At 39.8% G+C, this 14,007-nt stretch overlaps 1 protein-coding gene and 1 pseudogene across 8 annotated transcripts in view; one reads left to right on the top strand and one right to left on the bottom strand.

Annotated features, from left to right (window-relative positions):
- lrrc28 (leucine rich repeat containing 28) overlaps window positions 1-11,233 on the bottom strand; it is a 66,237-nt gene extending 55,004 nt beyond the window's left edge. The window contains exons 1-4 of one of the 8 annotated variants that reach the window (XM_041175258.1): window positions 11,035-11,233; window positions 8,861-8,932; window positions 7,866-8,073; window positions 7,128-7,168 (exon numbers count right to left, since the gene is read on the bottom strand). In XM_041175258.1, coding sequence (XP_041031192.1) covers window positions 7,128-7,168; window positions 7,866-8,033 — 209 coding nt within the window. In that variant the 5' untranslated portion in view covers window positions 8,034-8,073; window positions 8,861-8,932; window positions 11,035-11,233. Of the gene's footprint in view, window positions 1-9; window positions 98-2,171; window positions 2,332-6,889; window positions 6,952-7,127; window positions 7,169-7,865; window positions 8,074-8,860; window positions 8,933-11,034 lie in introns of those variants that run through there. The other 7 variants (XM_041175260.1, XM_041175259.1, XM_041175264.1 and 4 more) reach the window with 7 other exon arrangements.
- On the top strand, window positions 2,243-2,633 carry LOC121270009 (annotated as a pseudogene).
- Window positions 11,234-14,007: the final 2,774 nt, after the last annotated feature.

Here is a 14,007-nt window from a genome sequence, read left to right on the forward strand (position 1 = left end):
GTGGACTACCTCAGGCGCTGTTGTGGAATTTGTCACAACTGTCAAAATGTGAGCTGAGTTTTCAGAGTAGGTTGCTGGATGTGGACTGGCCTAGTAACTGGAAGAGGAAAAGAGTAGCATCTTAGTTTAGAGAATGAAAAATTATTTAAATAGATTGAGTGATGGAAGCTCTTAATAAAATATTTCCTTTTTCAGCCTTGTAGTTACAGAGCATCAATCAAGCCAGGAAAAGGCTCATGAAAGAGCATAATTGTAAAACTATTGAGTTAACACAGCATCATGGAGGTATGTGCCCCAAATGCTCTCTTCACTTGTTATGTTCTGCGATATCATCAACTTCATGAACCCTCAAACCAACTTAGACTAATCATTTTTGCTCAACATGATGACCATAATAATAAATAGCAAGCACACACATTAAAATAACTGGGACTGTATAGTACTTAAAAAGTTTGTACTGGAGTTCCCCAGGGGTCAGTATTGGGACCCTTGCGTGTGCAGGGGACAATTTCAAAGTTTGCAGGTGAGACAAAACTTGGGAGAATTGTAAACTGTGAGGAGGACAGTGTAGAACTTCAAAAGGACATTGACACATTGGTGGAGTGAGCAGATAGGTAGCAGATGAAGTTCAATGCGGAGAAGTGTGAGGCATTATGCTTTGGTACAGTGAACATGAATAGACAGTATAAAATAAAGAGTACTATTCTAAAGGGTGTGCAGGAGCAAACAGACCTGGGTGTGTATGTACATAAGTTGTTAAAGGTGGCAGGACAGGTAGAGAGACCTGTTTCTAAGCCATACGGTATTCTAGGCTTCATTAACGGGGCATAGAGTACAAAAGCAGGGAGGTTATGATGAACTTTTATAAGACACTGGTTGGACCTCAGCTGGAGTATTGTGTACAGTTCCAGGTGCCACACTATAGGAAGGATGTGAACGCATTGGAGTGTGCAGAAGAGGTTTACAAGAATAGTTCCAGACATGAGACACTTCAGTTATGAGGAAAATTTGGAGAAGTTGGGACTGTTTTCCTTGGAGAGGAGAAGGCTAAAAGAAGGCTTGATTGAAGTGTTCAAAATCATGACAGGTCAGGACAGAGTATATAGGGAGAAACTGTTCCCGTTCATAAATGGATCAAGAACCAGAGGGCACAGTTTTAAAGTGTTTTGCAAAAGAAGCAAATGCGAGCTGAAAATGAAGGAGTGAAAAAACTTCTTCACACAGCGAGTAGTTAGGGTGTGGAATGCACTGCCTGGAAGTGTGATGGAAGCAGGTTCAATTGAGGCATTCAAGAGGGCATTGGATGATTCTTTAAATAGAAACAATTTGCAGGGTTACAGGGAAAAAGGCAGGAGATTGGCACTAAGTTTAAATGCTCAAAGCCTGATGGGCTAAATAATCTCCTTCTAACGCGGTAACAATTCTGTGATTCTGTGATAGTGACAGCCAGCAATTTCTGAAATTCGATCACAGATACTACATTCTTAAGCCAGTTGAGCATCAACCCTCTAGTCCTGACCTTGATGTGAGACACTCCTTCATTTTCAGCCTTTTTTAGACTGGACGGGGGAAGATTTACTCCATCCTTTTTAAAGTTGGGAGGGGAGGGGAGTGCTAGGCAATGAACCAGCCTTTAGTCCTTCACCAATACCTGGCTGAAACCAGTCACAAGTGTAGAAAGGGAAAAAATGGTTTAATAATACTTCTGAAAGACAATTGACACAGCTATTAGAAGTCCAATGTGCTTTGCCAGCAGGACACAAGATACAATGCCTCAACTTCTCCTAAATGCTTCACCATTCCTGGATATAAAACATGCTTACACACAGTGGAGTTTAGGAACTGAAGAAAAGGTGAAAGTTTTAGACTTAAGTTCTGCCTCTACACATTTGCAAAGAGTGCTAAATACAGGGTGAAACTAAACTTAAGTTTAATTCTGAATACTCAAAGTCATTCAAAATTGACATGTTAAGCCTCACTCTTATTTTTGGAGCTTATTTTAATACTGTTATATTTCTTACAGCACATGAAACATGAAATAAATACAATTGATATACTGGACTCTCTCGTATTTGGGTTTTGCACAAACATTGAATTATTCTACACTTAAGACATTGTTTAATCAGGACATCAGTGGAAAGAGATTTATTATGATTAATTAACCATCGCACCTAACCAGCCACAGCTGACTTCTGTTTATATGGTACTCGAGCCAGCCAGATTTCTGTTTCTGAAAGTGATGATGGTTGATGAGAAGAAACCAGCTCCCAAGAAGGGAGGCAAGAAAGCCTTAAAGAAACCAGTAGCAAAGGGCGGCAAGAAGTGGTGAAAGTCGAGGAAGGAGAGTTACGCCATCTACATCTACAAAGTGATGAAGCAGGTTCACCCCGACACCGGCATCTCCTCCAAGGCCATGAGCATCATGAACTCGTTCGTGAGCGATATTTTCGAGCGCATCGCAGGTGAGGCTTCCCGCCTGGCCCATTACAACAAGCGCAGCACCATCAGCTCCCGGGAGATCCAGACCGCCGTGCGCCTGCTGCTGCCCGGGGAACTGGCCAAGCACGCCGTGTCGGAAGGGACAAAGGCGGTGACCAAGTACACCAGCTCCAAGTAAAACCCCACAATGACCTGAAAAAACATTCAAAACACAAAAAAAAACCCGAGTTGAAAACAGATGAAAACAATACAATAGCCAAGTTTCCTCACTGGTTGAAATGCTGGTAGGCTGCAGAAGTAGCTGAATTTGGGAGCTGTGTAGCCAGAACAGCTCAGTCTCATCCTTATCAGTATGCAAAACTCAAAAACCCCAAACTTTCACCAAGACTCAACAGTCGTAATTGACTCTTGGAGGGGTCGGATTTGAGTATCTGACTGACTATCAGGGTTGATTTACAGAACGCTTTGAAGGAAATCTGCTCTCAGAACGTTATTCTTGTTTTTTAAAAAATCTCTCCCACCACAAAAACAGGGGAGCTCTTTGAATCAAAAGTAATCCTCCTATGCACTATGTAAATTTGCCTTCCCTTTTTTAATACAAATTATAAACAGCACTATTTCAATAGCTAATCTCAAACAAAACCTGTACTAATAACTTCAATAAATGTCACAGTCCTGCTTTATTTTGTTGGTTAACAATAATCCACAGTGTATTTAAGTATTCACATTCTGCCTCCTCCCTGCACCTTGAACATCTGTATCATTCAGCTCATTTTAAAAGCCAATCTGATCTCTACCCTTTAGCAACAATTCAGATTCCTTGAATGGGACTGAGTTATTCACTGGTGATTTAGGGATTCTATAAAAACAGCTGCACAAAGGTCTTCTGGGGCTCTTTTCACCAGAAAAGAAAAGGCTGGTGGGGATGACCTGATAGAGATTTATAAGATTATAAAGGAGTTTGATAGGGTAGATGTAGAGAAAATTATTTTGCTTGTGGAAACTAGTGACCAAAAACATAAGATAGTCACAATTACATCCAGAAATGGTTAGAACACGAAACTCACTACCACAAGTAGTTGAGGCAAATAGAATACATTTAAGGGGAAGCCGAATAAACACACAAGGGAGGAAAGAATAGAATAGGGTTAGAGGAAGAGGGACAAGTGGTGGTTCGTGTGGAGCATAAATGCCAGCATGGACCAGTTTGGCCAAATGGCCTGTTTCTGTGCTGTATGTGCGATGAGATTACAGTGAAATCTCAGTCAAAATCAGATGACACAAAATTCCGCTCCATGTCCTTTGCACCATGATGTAAATTTGCTCCATGTCGAAGTTAACAGCCACTCCAACCAGCAGAATAGCAAAAGCTATAGAACAATGCTTGTGATTAGCCAAATTTCTGCAACGGTCGATCCAGGTTAGCCAAGCTTTTGTTCAGTGTTCAGCAAGAAAAATGATGCCAAAATTCCCCACAAAAGAGGTGCAAGGAAGCCAGCTTCTTTCACCAGGGGTCATGTGACTGCACTGACCAATCAAAGGGGAGTGGTTAGAGCCACGCGCACTCAAATTGCTTTGAGAAGTGACATGAAAAGCCTTTCAGTATGGAAAAACCTGTGAAAAAGTTCTAAGTGTTGTCAATCGGAGCGTAGGTGAAGTTGAAACAGCAAGTGGAAAACCGAGGCATGAAGTGGAAAGTGGGCATCACCAAAGAGTGGGAGATTCTGCCGTCAAATTTGTCCATCATTCTGAAAGCCAAGGAGAACATCTCAGAACAGTTCAACAAACAGGCATTCTCTCCAGCAAGGAAGGGGGTGAGAATAGCTGCCTATCCCGATGTCAAAGAAACTCGGCTAATATAGTTCAAGGTAGCCTGAGCAAAGAATCTTGCAGGAAAGGTGAGTGGCCTTGGTGAAGGAGCTAGGACAGGTGGAATTTACATGCAGCCACGGATGGCCGGACCAATTCAAGATAAGGCATAACATCGTCTTCCGCTCAGTAAGTGGCGAGGGCTCTGCCATTACGACAGTAATAAGATAATTATCTCCCGAATGCTCTCACCCACGTCTTGAACAAGCATGCCCAAAGAGGCACTTTTAATGTGGATGAAACTGGATTGTTTTGCCATCTTTTGCCAGACCACTTTTTGATGTTTACGAGGGGCACATGTAATGGTGGAAAGTGGAGCGAGGAACGTGTCAGTACTATAGCTTGTGCCAACATGGGTAGCACCAAAAAGCTGCCACTTTCTGTGATAGGAGGTCCAAGAAACCATGGTGCTTCACTGAAATCAAGACACTACCCGCTCAGTACAATGTTAACATCATCGTCTGGATGACCTCCAGCATTTTTGAGGATTGAATTGGGAAAGTGGCCAAAGCATAGTAATGAAAGAAAATAAAAAGTGCTATCATCTTGGACAACTGCACCATGCACCCAACATCATTAGCCTAAAGAGCATGAAACTATTTTATTGCTTTCCAGCACCATGGCCAAGCTCCAGCCAATGGATCAGGGAGTGATTAGGGATCTGAAAACCAACTACCGATGGTATTTTTCAAGGCCATGGCATGGTAGACTATAAACAAATGGGATAAAGATTTTTTAATTCTTCTACTGCATGTTTTTTATTTGGCATTTGAATCTGAACATAAAGTATTAAGTGTTAGAATGACTCGATATGCAGCTTTTCAAACATAGTGTAGACTCTGTTTGTAAGCATAATGGGTTACATAAATACACATTCATGTGGCAAATTGGACTTCCTCAGCTATCATGAAGCTCTGCATAACCCAAATTTGAAAGCAGCTCCCCTGGGATTTGATTCGAGAGTTTACATATTTTCACTTTTAATAACATCAGACCCTATACATAAAACCACTGACATCACCATCCAAATGGGGATTAATTATAAGCAAACAATTACTTGGCACAATGTTAAGCAAAGAGATGGCAGATCAGCCACAAAAACAATTGGCTGCACTTATTCCTTATGTCCACCAGTTCCTTATTTACAAAGCAAAAACCACCAAAAGTTCAATCATTTTCATACTCGTATAGCAAAAATAAATGTAATTATCTCTCCAGAGGTAAATATCCTAATATCCAAAAATCAGCATCCTACACCAGTTCCATGCATAACTAATACATTATGTTGCATAACAAAAACAGTTACCTGGAAAAACTCAGCAGGTCTGGCAGCATCGGCGGAGAAGAAAAGAGTTGACGTTTCGAGTCCTCATGACCTTTCGACAGAAGGGTCATGAGGACTCGAAACGTCAACTCTTTTCTTCTCCGCCGATGCTGCCAGACCTGCCGAGTTTTTCCAGGTAATTCTGTTTTTGTTTTGTATTTCCAGCATCCGCTGTTTTTTGTTTTTATCTCTACATTATGTTGCATGTTGAGTTACATCTAGCCTCAATTACGTAGGTAACATCGAACCACCTGGGCTGGAGATGTGGAGAACTTTGGGAGGAATTTTACTTCAATTGAGTTAGTCTGTTTAATATGGAGTGTCTGAACCTGCGAACAACAAAATTGCAGCTAGCTCTAATTCCTTTGTCATATATGCTAAACAACTGATATACTGTGCCATGCTTTTCAGTTTCTTATTCAATTCTTGAAGGTGTTTTGTAACTCTATCCCAGTGGAACACAGGGTCAATGGTTCGCTGCAGAACAACTGGGGATTCTAATTTATAACATGTTGCCTGCGCATAACTCAAGCCCAACATAGAGGTTGCAGTTGATTTGGCTCCTTGGAAAGTCTCCATCGTGTGAGAAGTGAACAACTGTTTTTACTGATCAATATTATGTTGGGAACACTGTGGGGAAGTGTCTTCTACAACTATTTTCTACAATGTTTTAAAAATGGCAAAGTGTGTAATTATTGTAAAATATACAGTTTGTACTAATACTATTCATTTACCTGTTGTGTTAAAGAAAGTAGTCATGCTGAATTACAAAACACCTTCAAGAATTGAATAACAAACAAAAAAGCAGGGTTCAGCATATCAATTGTTTAACATATATAACAAAGGAATTAGAGCTAGCTGCAATTTTGCCGTTCATAGGTTGAGATTCCATACAAAATAGACTAATTCATTTGAAATAAAATTCCTCCCAAAATGCTCTCCTTAACCAATATCTATGTTTGCATTTTTTGCATTGTTATTCAATCTGGTTACAAACTACGCTGAAACGATACTGCATTAGAATCCTCCAACACAACAGGGCACAATCAGAGCAGATACTTCATTCTGAACATCATCTAAAATAATGTTTAATAAAAGTAACAGTTCTAAAGTTACTATGCACAGATGTAAAAAGATATTAATTGTAGGATAAGGTATTAATTTAAATTAAGCAGCAAATCTTGGCTTATAAGACATAAATTGCATTCTTAATAGTGAAAGACATGCATGTGGCTAAGGACATCAATATAAACAAACCGTGAAATCATTGTTGATTGTTGTAAAAAGCCCATCTGGTTCACTAATGTCCTTTAGGGAAGGAAATCTGCCATCCTCTCCTGGTCTGGCCGACACGTGACTCCAGACCCACATGTGGTTGACTCTTAAATGCACTCTGAACTAGGGGCAACTAGGGATAGGTAATGAATGCTGGCCTGGCCAGCAACACCCACCTCCCATGAACAAATTTTTAAGAAGGCAGTTTGAGAATACTCACAATTCAGTGAGATTTGGAAGCTTCTGTCCAAGGTTTTCTGGCTGAAAATAATAAAAAGTTGCAGTTATTTTAATGCTTGAGGTTTATTTTTGGGAACTGTTACATGTTTAGACAATAACAAGTTGAATTTATACAAAACATTCCTTCATATTTTCTGTCCGAAGCATTACTGTAGAACACAATTAAGCAAACTCTGCAATGCAATAAATAAAGAAGATCCATGATTAAAGGACAAGCTACTTGTAAATGGTTCCAGGATACAGCCCTGCAGGATAATGTAAACTGCTCTATAATACAATCTACTTCTGTAGTTGAAGATTAAAAAATTTCCCCAGGATAGAATGCTTCTCTGCCAATTTGTTCCCCTGCGCTCCTTAACTGAAATTATAATACCAAATACCAACAGCTCTTCACTATTTCTCCAAGGCCGAAGTGCTGGGTTAACAGCTCGCACTCAATGGAATGCTAAGCAGAAAAATACTGCAAAACGAGGCAACAGGATAAGCTGCAAACGTTCACATTCTGTTCTCCATCTGGCTTGGTTAGGTGTAGTATGAAATCCGCTACCTGAGCACAGGCTGCAAGTCAAAAATGGAACCAGCTCCAATTTGAGGTTTATCCGTTTGCCACTAAATCTAATAAATCTGGGATGACGCACAAAACCTGTAACTTGCCTACAAGCTTTTGAAACAACCTGACAATTTATTTTTAAATGAAAGCAGGAAAATCCATGCATACCAGTGTTGTTAATGAATTCATCTTCATATAAAGGTGTTCCAAGTATTCTGAGCCACCATCTTTCAATAATTCACGAGGAAATTTGCTTAGGTTCTTGTAATTGAGAAACAGTTTTTTCTGCTTCTCCTTCTTGGCCACCAAGATAGTTTTCCAAAGGTCAGTGTTCATGATCTGTCTTAATGGCACAAGATCAAAACTCCATGATTTCCTGAAAAAAATATAGCCCAAGGTTAACCAAAAGTAAAAGATTCCTGCTGCACCATCATTAAGCATTGACTAAATAAAACTGGCAGAAATCTACAAGAAACATATGATCTAAAAGCAAAAGTCAAGAAAAAAAGTGTATTCTTCTAAACCACGTGAAGGAAGATATAGATACAGAAGTTATCAGCCGACCAAAGAAAAAGGGCTGTAGGCATCAAAATGGGTCAACACATATCTAACTCAAAATTGGGACCTGTTTAAAATCAAAGAGGACATAACCACTGTAATATATGTGAAGCAGAAACTCGTTTAACTTTAAAATGAAATGATTGCTGTAAACAGATAGAGTGGAAACCTGTGTTAAAATGCAAAGAGACATTGCCACTGTAAAATGCCTCAGCCGGAGACTCGTCTGGTTTCACAAAGAAATGCAAACTACTATAATAGTTCTACATAGCTTGCAGTCATACAATAATCAGAACACCTACGTAACCAACATGACTATAAAGTGTATAAACGTGTAAAGTGAACTACAATTGGGGAGGCAGTCTCTCCATGAGCTGTGTCCCGTGTGCACACTTGTAATAAAGTCGTTGTCTTGTTCCGGCCTCCACCGCCTCCATCTCTAATGTCACTTGAACACTACAACACCATGTTTATCCAACCCCGTTTTAATATTGCAACCAGCTGCGTTATGCCTTGTGCAGCATTTCATTTTCTGTAGTTTTTTGTTAAACTGGTGGAATAGCATATTGCTGTCAAATGATGGGCAGGACTGTACATGGTTTTACCTTGAATGACCGACAGAAATCCAGGAAGCGAGACTAGAGATAATCCATACATGAACCAGGCACAATCACGGCCTGAAGAAATATAAAACCCGCAACAGTATATTTAGTCTGTCAGTCTTAAAAATTTAAGATTCAACTCAAATAACTATCAATCATACATTAGAAACAGCAGGCTAGATTTGCTTGTAACGTCAATGCAAAAAAAATGGGAATTTTAAATCCGAGTTACACCATTTAGGTTTTCCACCACCTTTTAAACTGAGTCTGCTTGGAGCAGGCCCTGACGGCCAACTGTCCCGGGGTGAAAACTTGGATTCCACCAGTGGGGGAAGGTTCTTCAAATTGCACTCATTTCTTTGGGGGGGGGGGGGGGAACAATTATCAATTAGTAAGTTTAAAAGTTTTTTTCCCCAATAGAAGCACTGGTTAATTTACCAAGGCACCAATGAAACTACTGAATTGCTCAGTATAGCTTTTGACTGACAGACATAAAAGTTGAGAAAACTTGGACACATCGTAGTTACAACAAGCAACTCAATTCTACCCAAAATTCTGTGATCTTTTAAGCCACATAATTGGTTTGAGGCAGGAACTTGCAGCCATTAACTTCATTACCTATACAGGTAGGAAATATAATTTTAGGACATATTGCAGCTTTTAATCAGGCTGCTTGCTCAGGTAAGGTGAGAGGAAACAGATTACACAGAATATACAGCACAGAAACAGGTCCTTCAGCCCAATTAGTCTGTGCTGCTGTTTGTATCCCGCAACTAGTCTACTCTCATCCCATCCACCTCACCTCAGATTTTCAGCAAATCTTTCTATTCTCTTTTCTTCCATGCACTCATCTAGTTTCTTGTTGAAAGCATCTGAGCATTTGCCTCAGCCAGTTCCTGCTGTAGCAAGTTCCACATTCCAACAGAGTAACTAGGCATCTCCTTATTAGATCTATCTTGCAATTGGAGCTCCCAGATCCAGATTATTTTATAAGTGGAAACATTCTCTCCATTTCTATTTTTCCAATGCAGTCATCATTTTAAAAATCTCTATCAGATCACTTCCAAATCATATATTTTTAAGCGAGAAAAGCCCCAGCCTGTTCAATCTTTTCCAGTAACCATAATCTTTTATTCCTGGTACAATCTTGTAAAAGTTTTTTAGACTGTTTGCAGTGCAGAACAGAACTGTGCACAGTACTCTAAATGTGGTCTTACCAGGAGCCTACATCCTTCACTACTTTTGAATGCTATATACCTAGAAATGAGTCCCAGTGCTTTGCTGACCTGTTATGCTAATTTTAATGGTTTGTTTACCTGCATCTCTTCAAACCCATTTAGTTTCTTATTTTCTAAAGTGCATTATCTCACATTTATTAGCGTATTCACCATGTAATTGCAGTCTGCAAGTTTTCTGAAGTTTTTTTTATTATGTTTATTCTTCAGGTCTTAGCTTATACCCTCAATTTGATACCATCTGCAAATATTTTGATGAGTTACTTGTTCCTATGTCCTAATTAGTAACCTAAGTAATAAGTAACAGGGTTTCCTTTAATTTAAATAACTACCCTTTAACCCTGCTCTTTATCTTTATTTTAGTCAATTCACCATTCATTCGGCTAGGTGTTCCCTGACTCCAAACACCCTAACCTTCGTCATAAGCCTACAAAGTGCATTATGGACTGCAGATTCCTCTTCCCGGCCCATCAAGAAAACAAAACTACGAACAGTGCTGAAAAGAGAGACATGTTACCAAGGCTTTACATCATGCACTCACCAGGGGCAAATGCAAAAAATGCCACACTGCATTCTTGTGTTTGTTTTGATGAGCATAATGCAAAAAGGCTTCAGCAGCGTCTCTCTTATCGGCAAAACCCGAGTTCCGTATTACCAAGCCACTGTTTGAAATAAAACTATCATTGGTTTTGAATCATCGAGGCAAAAGAAACAAAACCCCAAAGTAAGCCTAGATAACAAAGACTGCCCTCCAAACACATTGAAGACTTAGGGATTTGACATCATTGCATTGAACATTTAGGTGCCCAGTGAATTGGCATCATGGTATTTACTATGAATCAGAGTTTATATTCTTTAAACAGAAGACCCACAAGACAAGAGGCCGTTTACTTGCAGGTCACACAACAGAACATGGTTGGCTGCAGATAGATAGATAAATACCTCCTGGAGCTTGGGAAGGTGCAATGATGGGCAAACACAGCGACCTCGGGCGAGACACGATAAAGCCGCCAAGCCCAGGACTTGCTCGCTCGCTCGCGCGCTCTCTCGCTCTCTCACAACATTTTAAAGCTGCCCGACAGACGCACCATTTGCACCAACTTCCCCCTCACACACCCACCCCAGCGCCGCAACAAACCCGCTCCTCATTCGTTCATTCTCACCCGCTGGCCACCAATCACCTGCCAGGTCAGCACGCAGCCTCCCGATTGGGTAATGGCTCGCTAAGCGTGCTGGGAGTTGTAGTCTGGTCTGGACCCGCCCCTTTCCCCCCCTCCCCCAAATACACATTACCACTGCTCTCACTCACTGACTTCCCTGTCACAACCCCAACGAGTTCCAGCAACTTCTGATCCATTTTCCCCCATCTACTTCCCCCTCAGCTCAGCAGGCTTCTTCTCACTGAGTGCCAGAGTCAGAAGATTGTAGGCTCAAGTCCCACTGCAGAGACTTGAGCAAATAAATCTATGCTGATATATAAACACCGAGTGCTGCACTGTTGGAGGTGCTGTCTTTTGGCTAATATGTGAAACTGAATCTTAGCCTGCCTTCTCAGGTGGACGTTAAAGATCCCACAGCTGCTATTTTGAAGAACAGCGTCCCACTGCAGAGGCTAAAACAAATAAATCTAGGCTGACATTCCCAGTACTGTACTGAGGGAGTGCTGCACTGTCAGAGGTGCCATCTCTCGGGTAAGATGTGAAAGCAGTCTGTCTTCTCAGGTGAACATAAGAGCTCCCACAGCAGCTATTTCGAAGAAGAACAGGGTCGTTTTAAAGTTGCTCCGTGCACAAAGAATGTCCATGAGCAAATAAACCATAAAAGGGTCAATGAATCTCTAACTTATATATTAAACTTCAATTTGTCGGACCAAATTTTTGACAAAGGTTCTTTGTCAGTCTGGTAACACGGCTATATGGCATCTAACATCCGAGAAAATATGAGAATGTTCCTTTGGGAATAAAGGGTCAGTGGCAAGAAATTATCTATGTCACTTGCAAGATTTATAACATTTGGGAAGTCTATAAAATCCCTGAGAATAATTTCATTCAGGGAAGATTTGCTGACGGTAGACATGGTAAATTGATTAATTAAAAGCAGTTATACTGCCCCCTCGTGGCTACCACAATCTGAAATATACCCAGATACATCTATGTTGAATTAGCTGCCCGCTAAAAGGTGAAAGGTGCTACATAAATACAAATGTTTCTATTATATAATATGAGGTACTGTGAGTCAACTTCCACAAAAGTGAAATACTTACAGGACTGGTTGAGATGGCTCAACAGAGTGAGACAATATTTCACGGTAGACCCAAATTTATTGCACTATGAAATACCAGGATTTTGATCCATCAGCGATGAAGGACAATTGATTTTTTTTCAAATTCTTTTCAGGGTATGTCCAAGTCAGGATGGTGTGCGATGTGGAGTAGAATTTGATGGTGATCGTATATTAATGAAATGTTGCTGTTATAAGGTCACACACTTATCCTTATCAGTGGAGTGTACTAACATTATTAAAGAAAATGACCCCACAGCAGCATGCAGTCCAGAGCATTTGCCATACCTTTTGCACACTCATGTATATCACACTCAACAAGAACAGCTTCATAAATTCAGAACCATGGTTGCTTGAAATTTGCCAGTGGGCTAGAATTAAAGTGGTGTGTAATGGAAACAAATAATATTAATTTAGTTATTCTAATCTCTTTAGTATTTCTTTCACTTAGATTTTTGAGAAACATCAATATTTCAGTGCTGAAAGATCATTGAATTGAGGCATTAACTCAGTTTCACTCATGCAGATGCTGTCAGACCTGCTGAGCATTTCCAGCATTTTGTTTTTATTTCAGGTTTCCAGCAACCACAGTATTTTGCCTTTATTTTAAGCTTTACAAATGATTGGGTGGATTAATTGTGATTAGATTAAGTTAAGGATTTTTTAAGAAACTGGGATTGTTAAAAGGAGTTGAGGCAGAGACAAGTTGGCTGTATGTTTCCTTGATGTAGTGAGAAAATAGTTTGAACTAAAAATGTGGAAGAAGAAAGCTGCGTCGTTTGCAAAAGACAGAAAAAGCAAAAATAAGAAACCTATGAAAATCATACAAGTGTCAGAAAGTCACAGACAACACACTAAGCTGGCAAGTAAACCGAATTGGAAAGGAGAATGTGGGTAAAGGCCATGTCTTTAATTAACACAGGGAAAGAATAAAATGGGGACCTGAAAACATTTGTATGATCGAGAGATAAAGATCATATTCATCATACTATTTGAGTAACTGAAACTTGGCTTAAAGTACCAATGAATGGCGAATGAGCCTGCAAAGTTTTGCATGTTTTTGCAAAAAGAGAGACTGGGTGGAGAAATTGGGGAAAAATTTGTTTCCTCATCACCAGGTCAAAGTCACGAGATTCCACCAATTACGTTACTTCAGGAAAGCTTTTCTGAGGCATGTAGGTTCTAGTTTTAGAAGTTTATTTATATTAAAGATATTCAATTGACTAAAAAACTGACTAGCGTATGTCAGTTAAACTACTAAATGTTTCATTATAGATTTTTAAAGTAATTTTCAGTAATTTAAAATCAGAATTCTCAAAGAGGGAAGGATTACTGAACACCCTTATTAAAAATTGGATTTCCAGCATCCGCAGTTTTTTTGTTTTTAACCCTTATTAAAAATACTTATTTTTGGTGATAAACTCATTTTTAGCTGTACTAATAAAACTACATCAGGCTACCACTCTTAAATATATCAAGGAGCAGCAGACTGGGAGCTGACTGTGTTCAGAAAATTCAGGCATAAGGCCTCCTAAATGCATTTGGAAAGGTCTTAACTCATGTTTCACGTGCAAGTCCTAAATGCTAATCAAAAACAAAAATACCTGGAAAAACTCAGCAGGTCTGGCAGCATCT

The sequence above is a fragment of the Carcharodon carcharias genome, chromosome 26 (genome assembly GCF_017639515.1).
Source record: "Carcharodon carcharias isolate sCarCar2 chromosome 26, sCarCar2.pri, whole genome shotgun sequence".
Taxonomy (NCBI): domain Eukaryota; kingdom Metazoa; phylum Chordata; class Chondrichthyes; order Lamniformes; family Lamnidae; genus Carcharodon; species Carcharodon carcharias.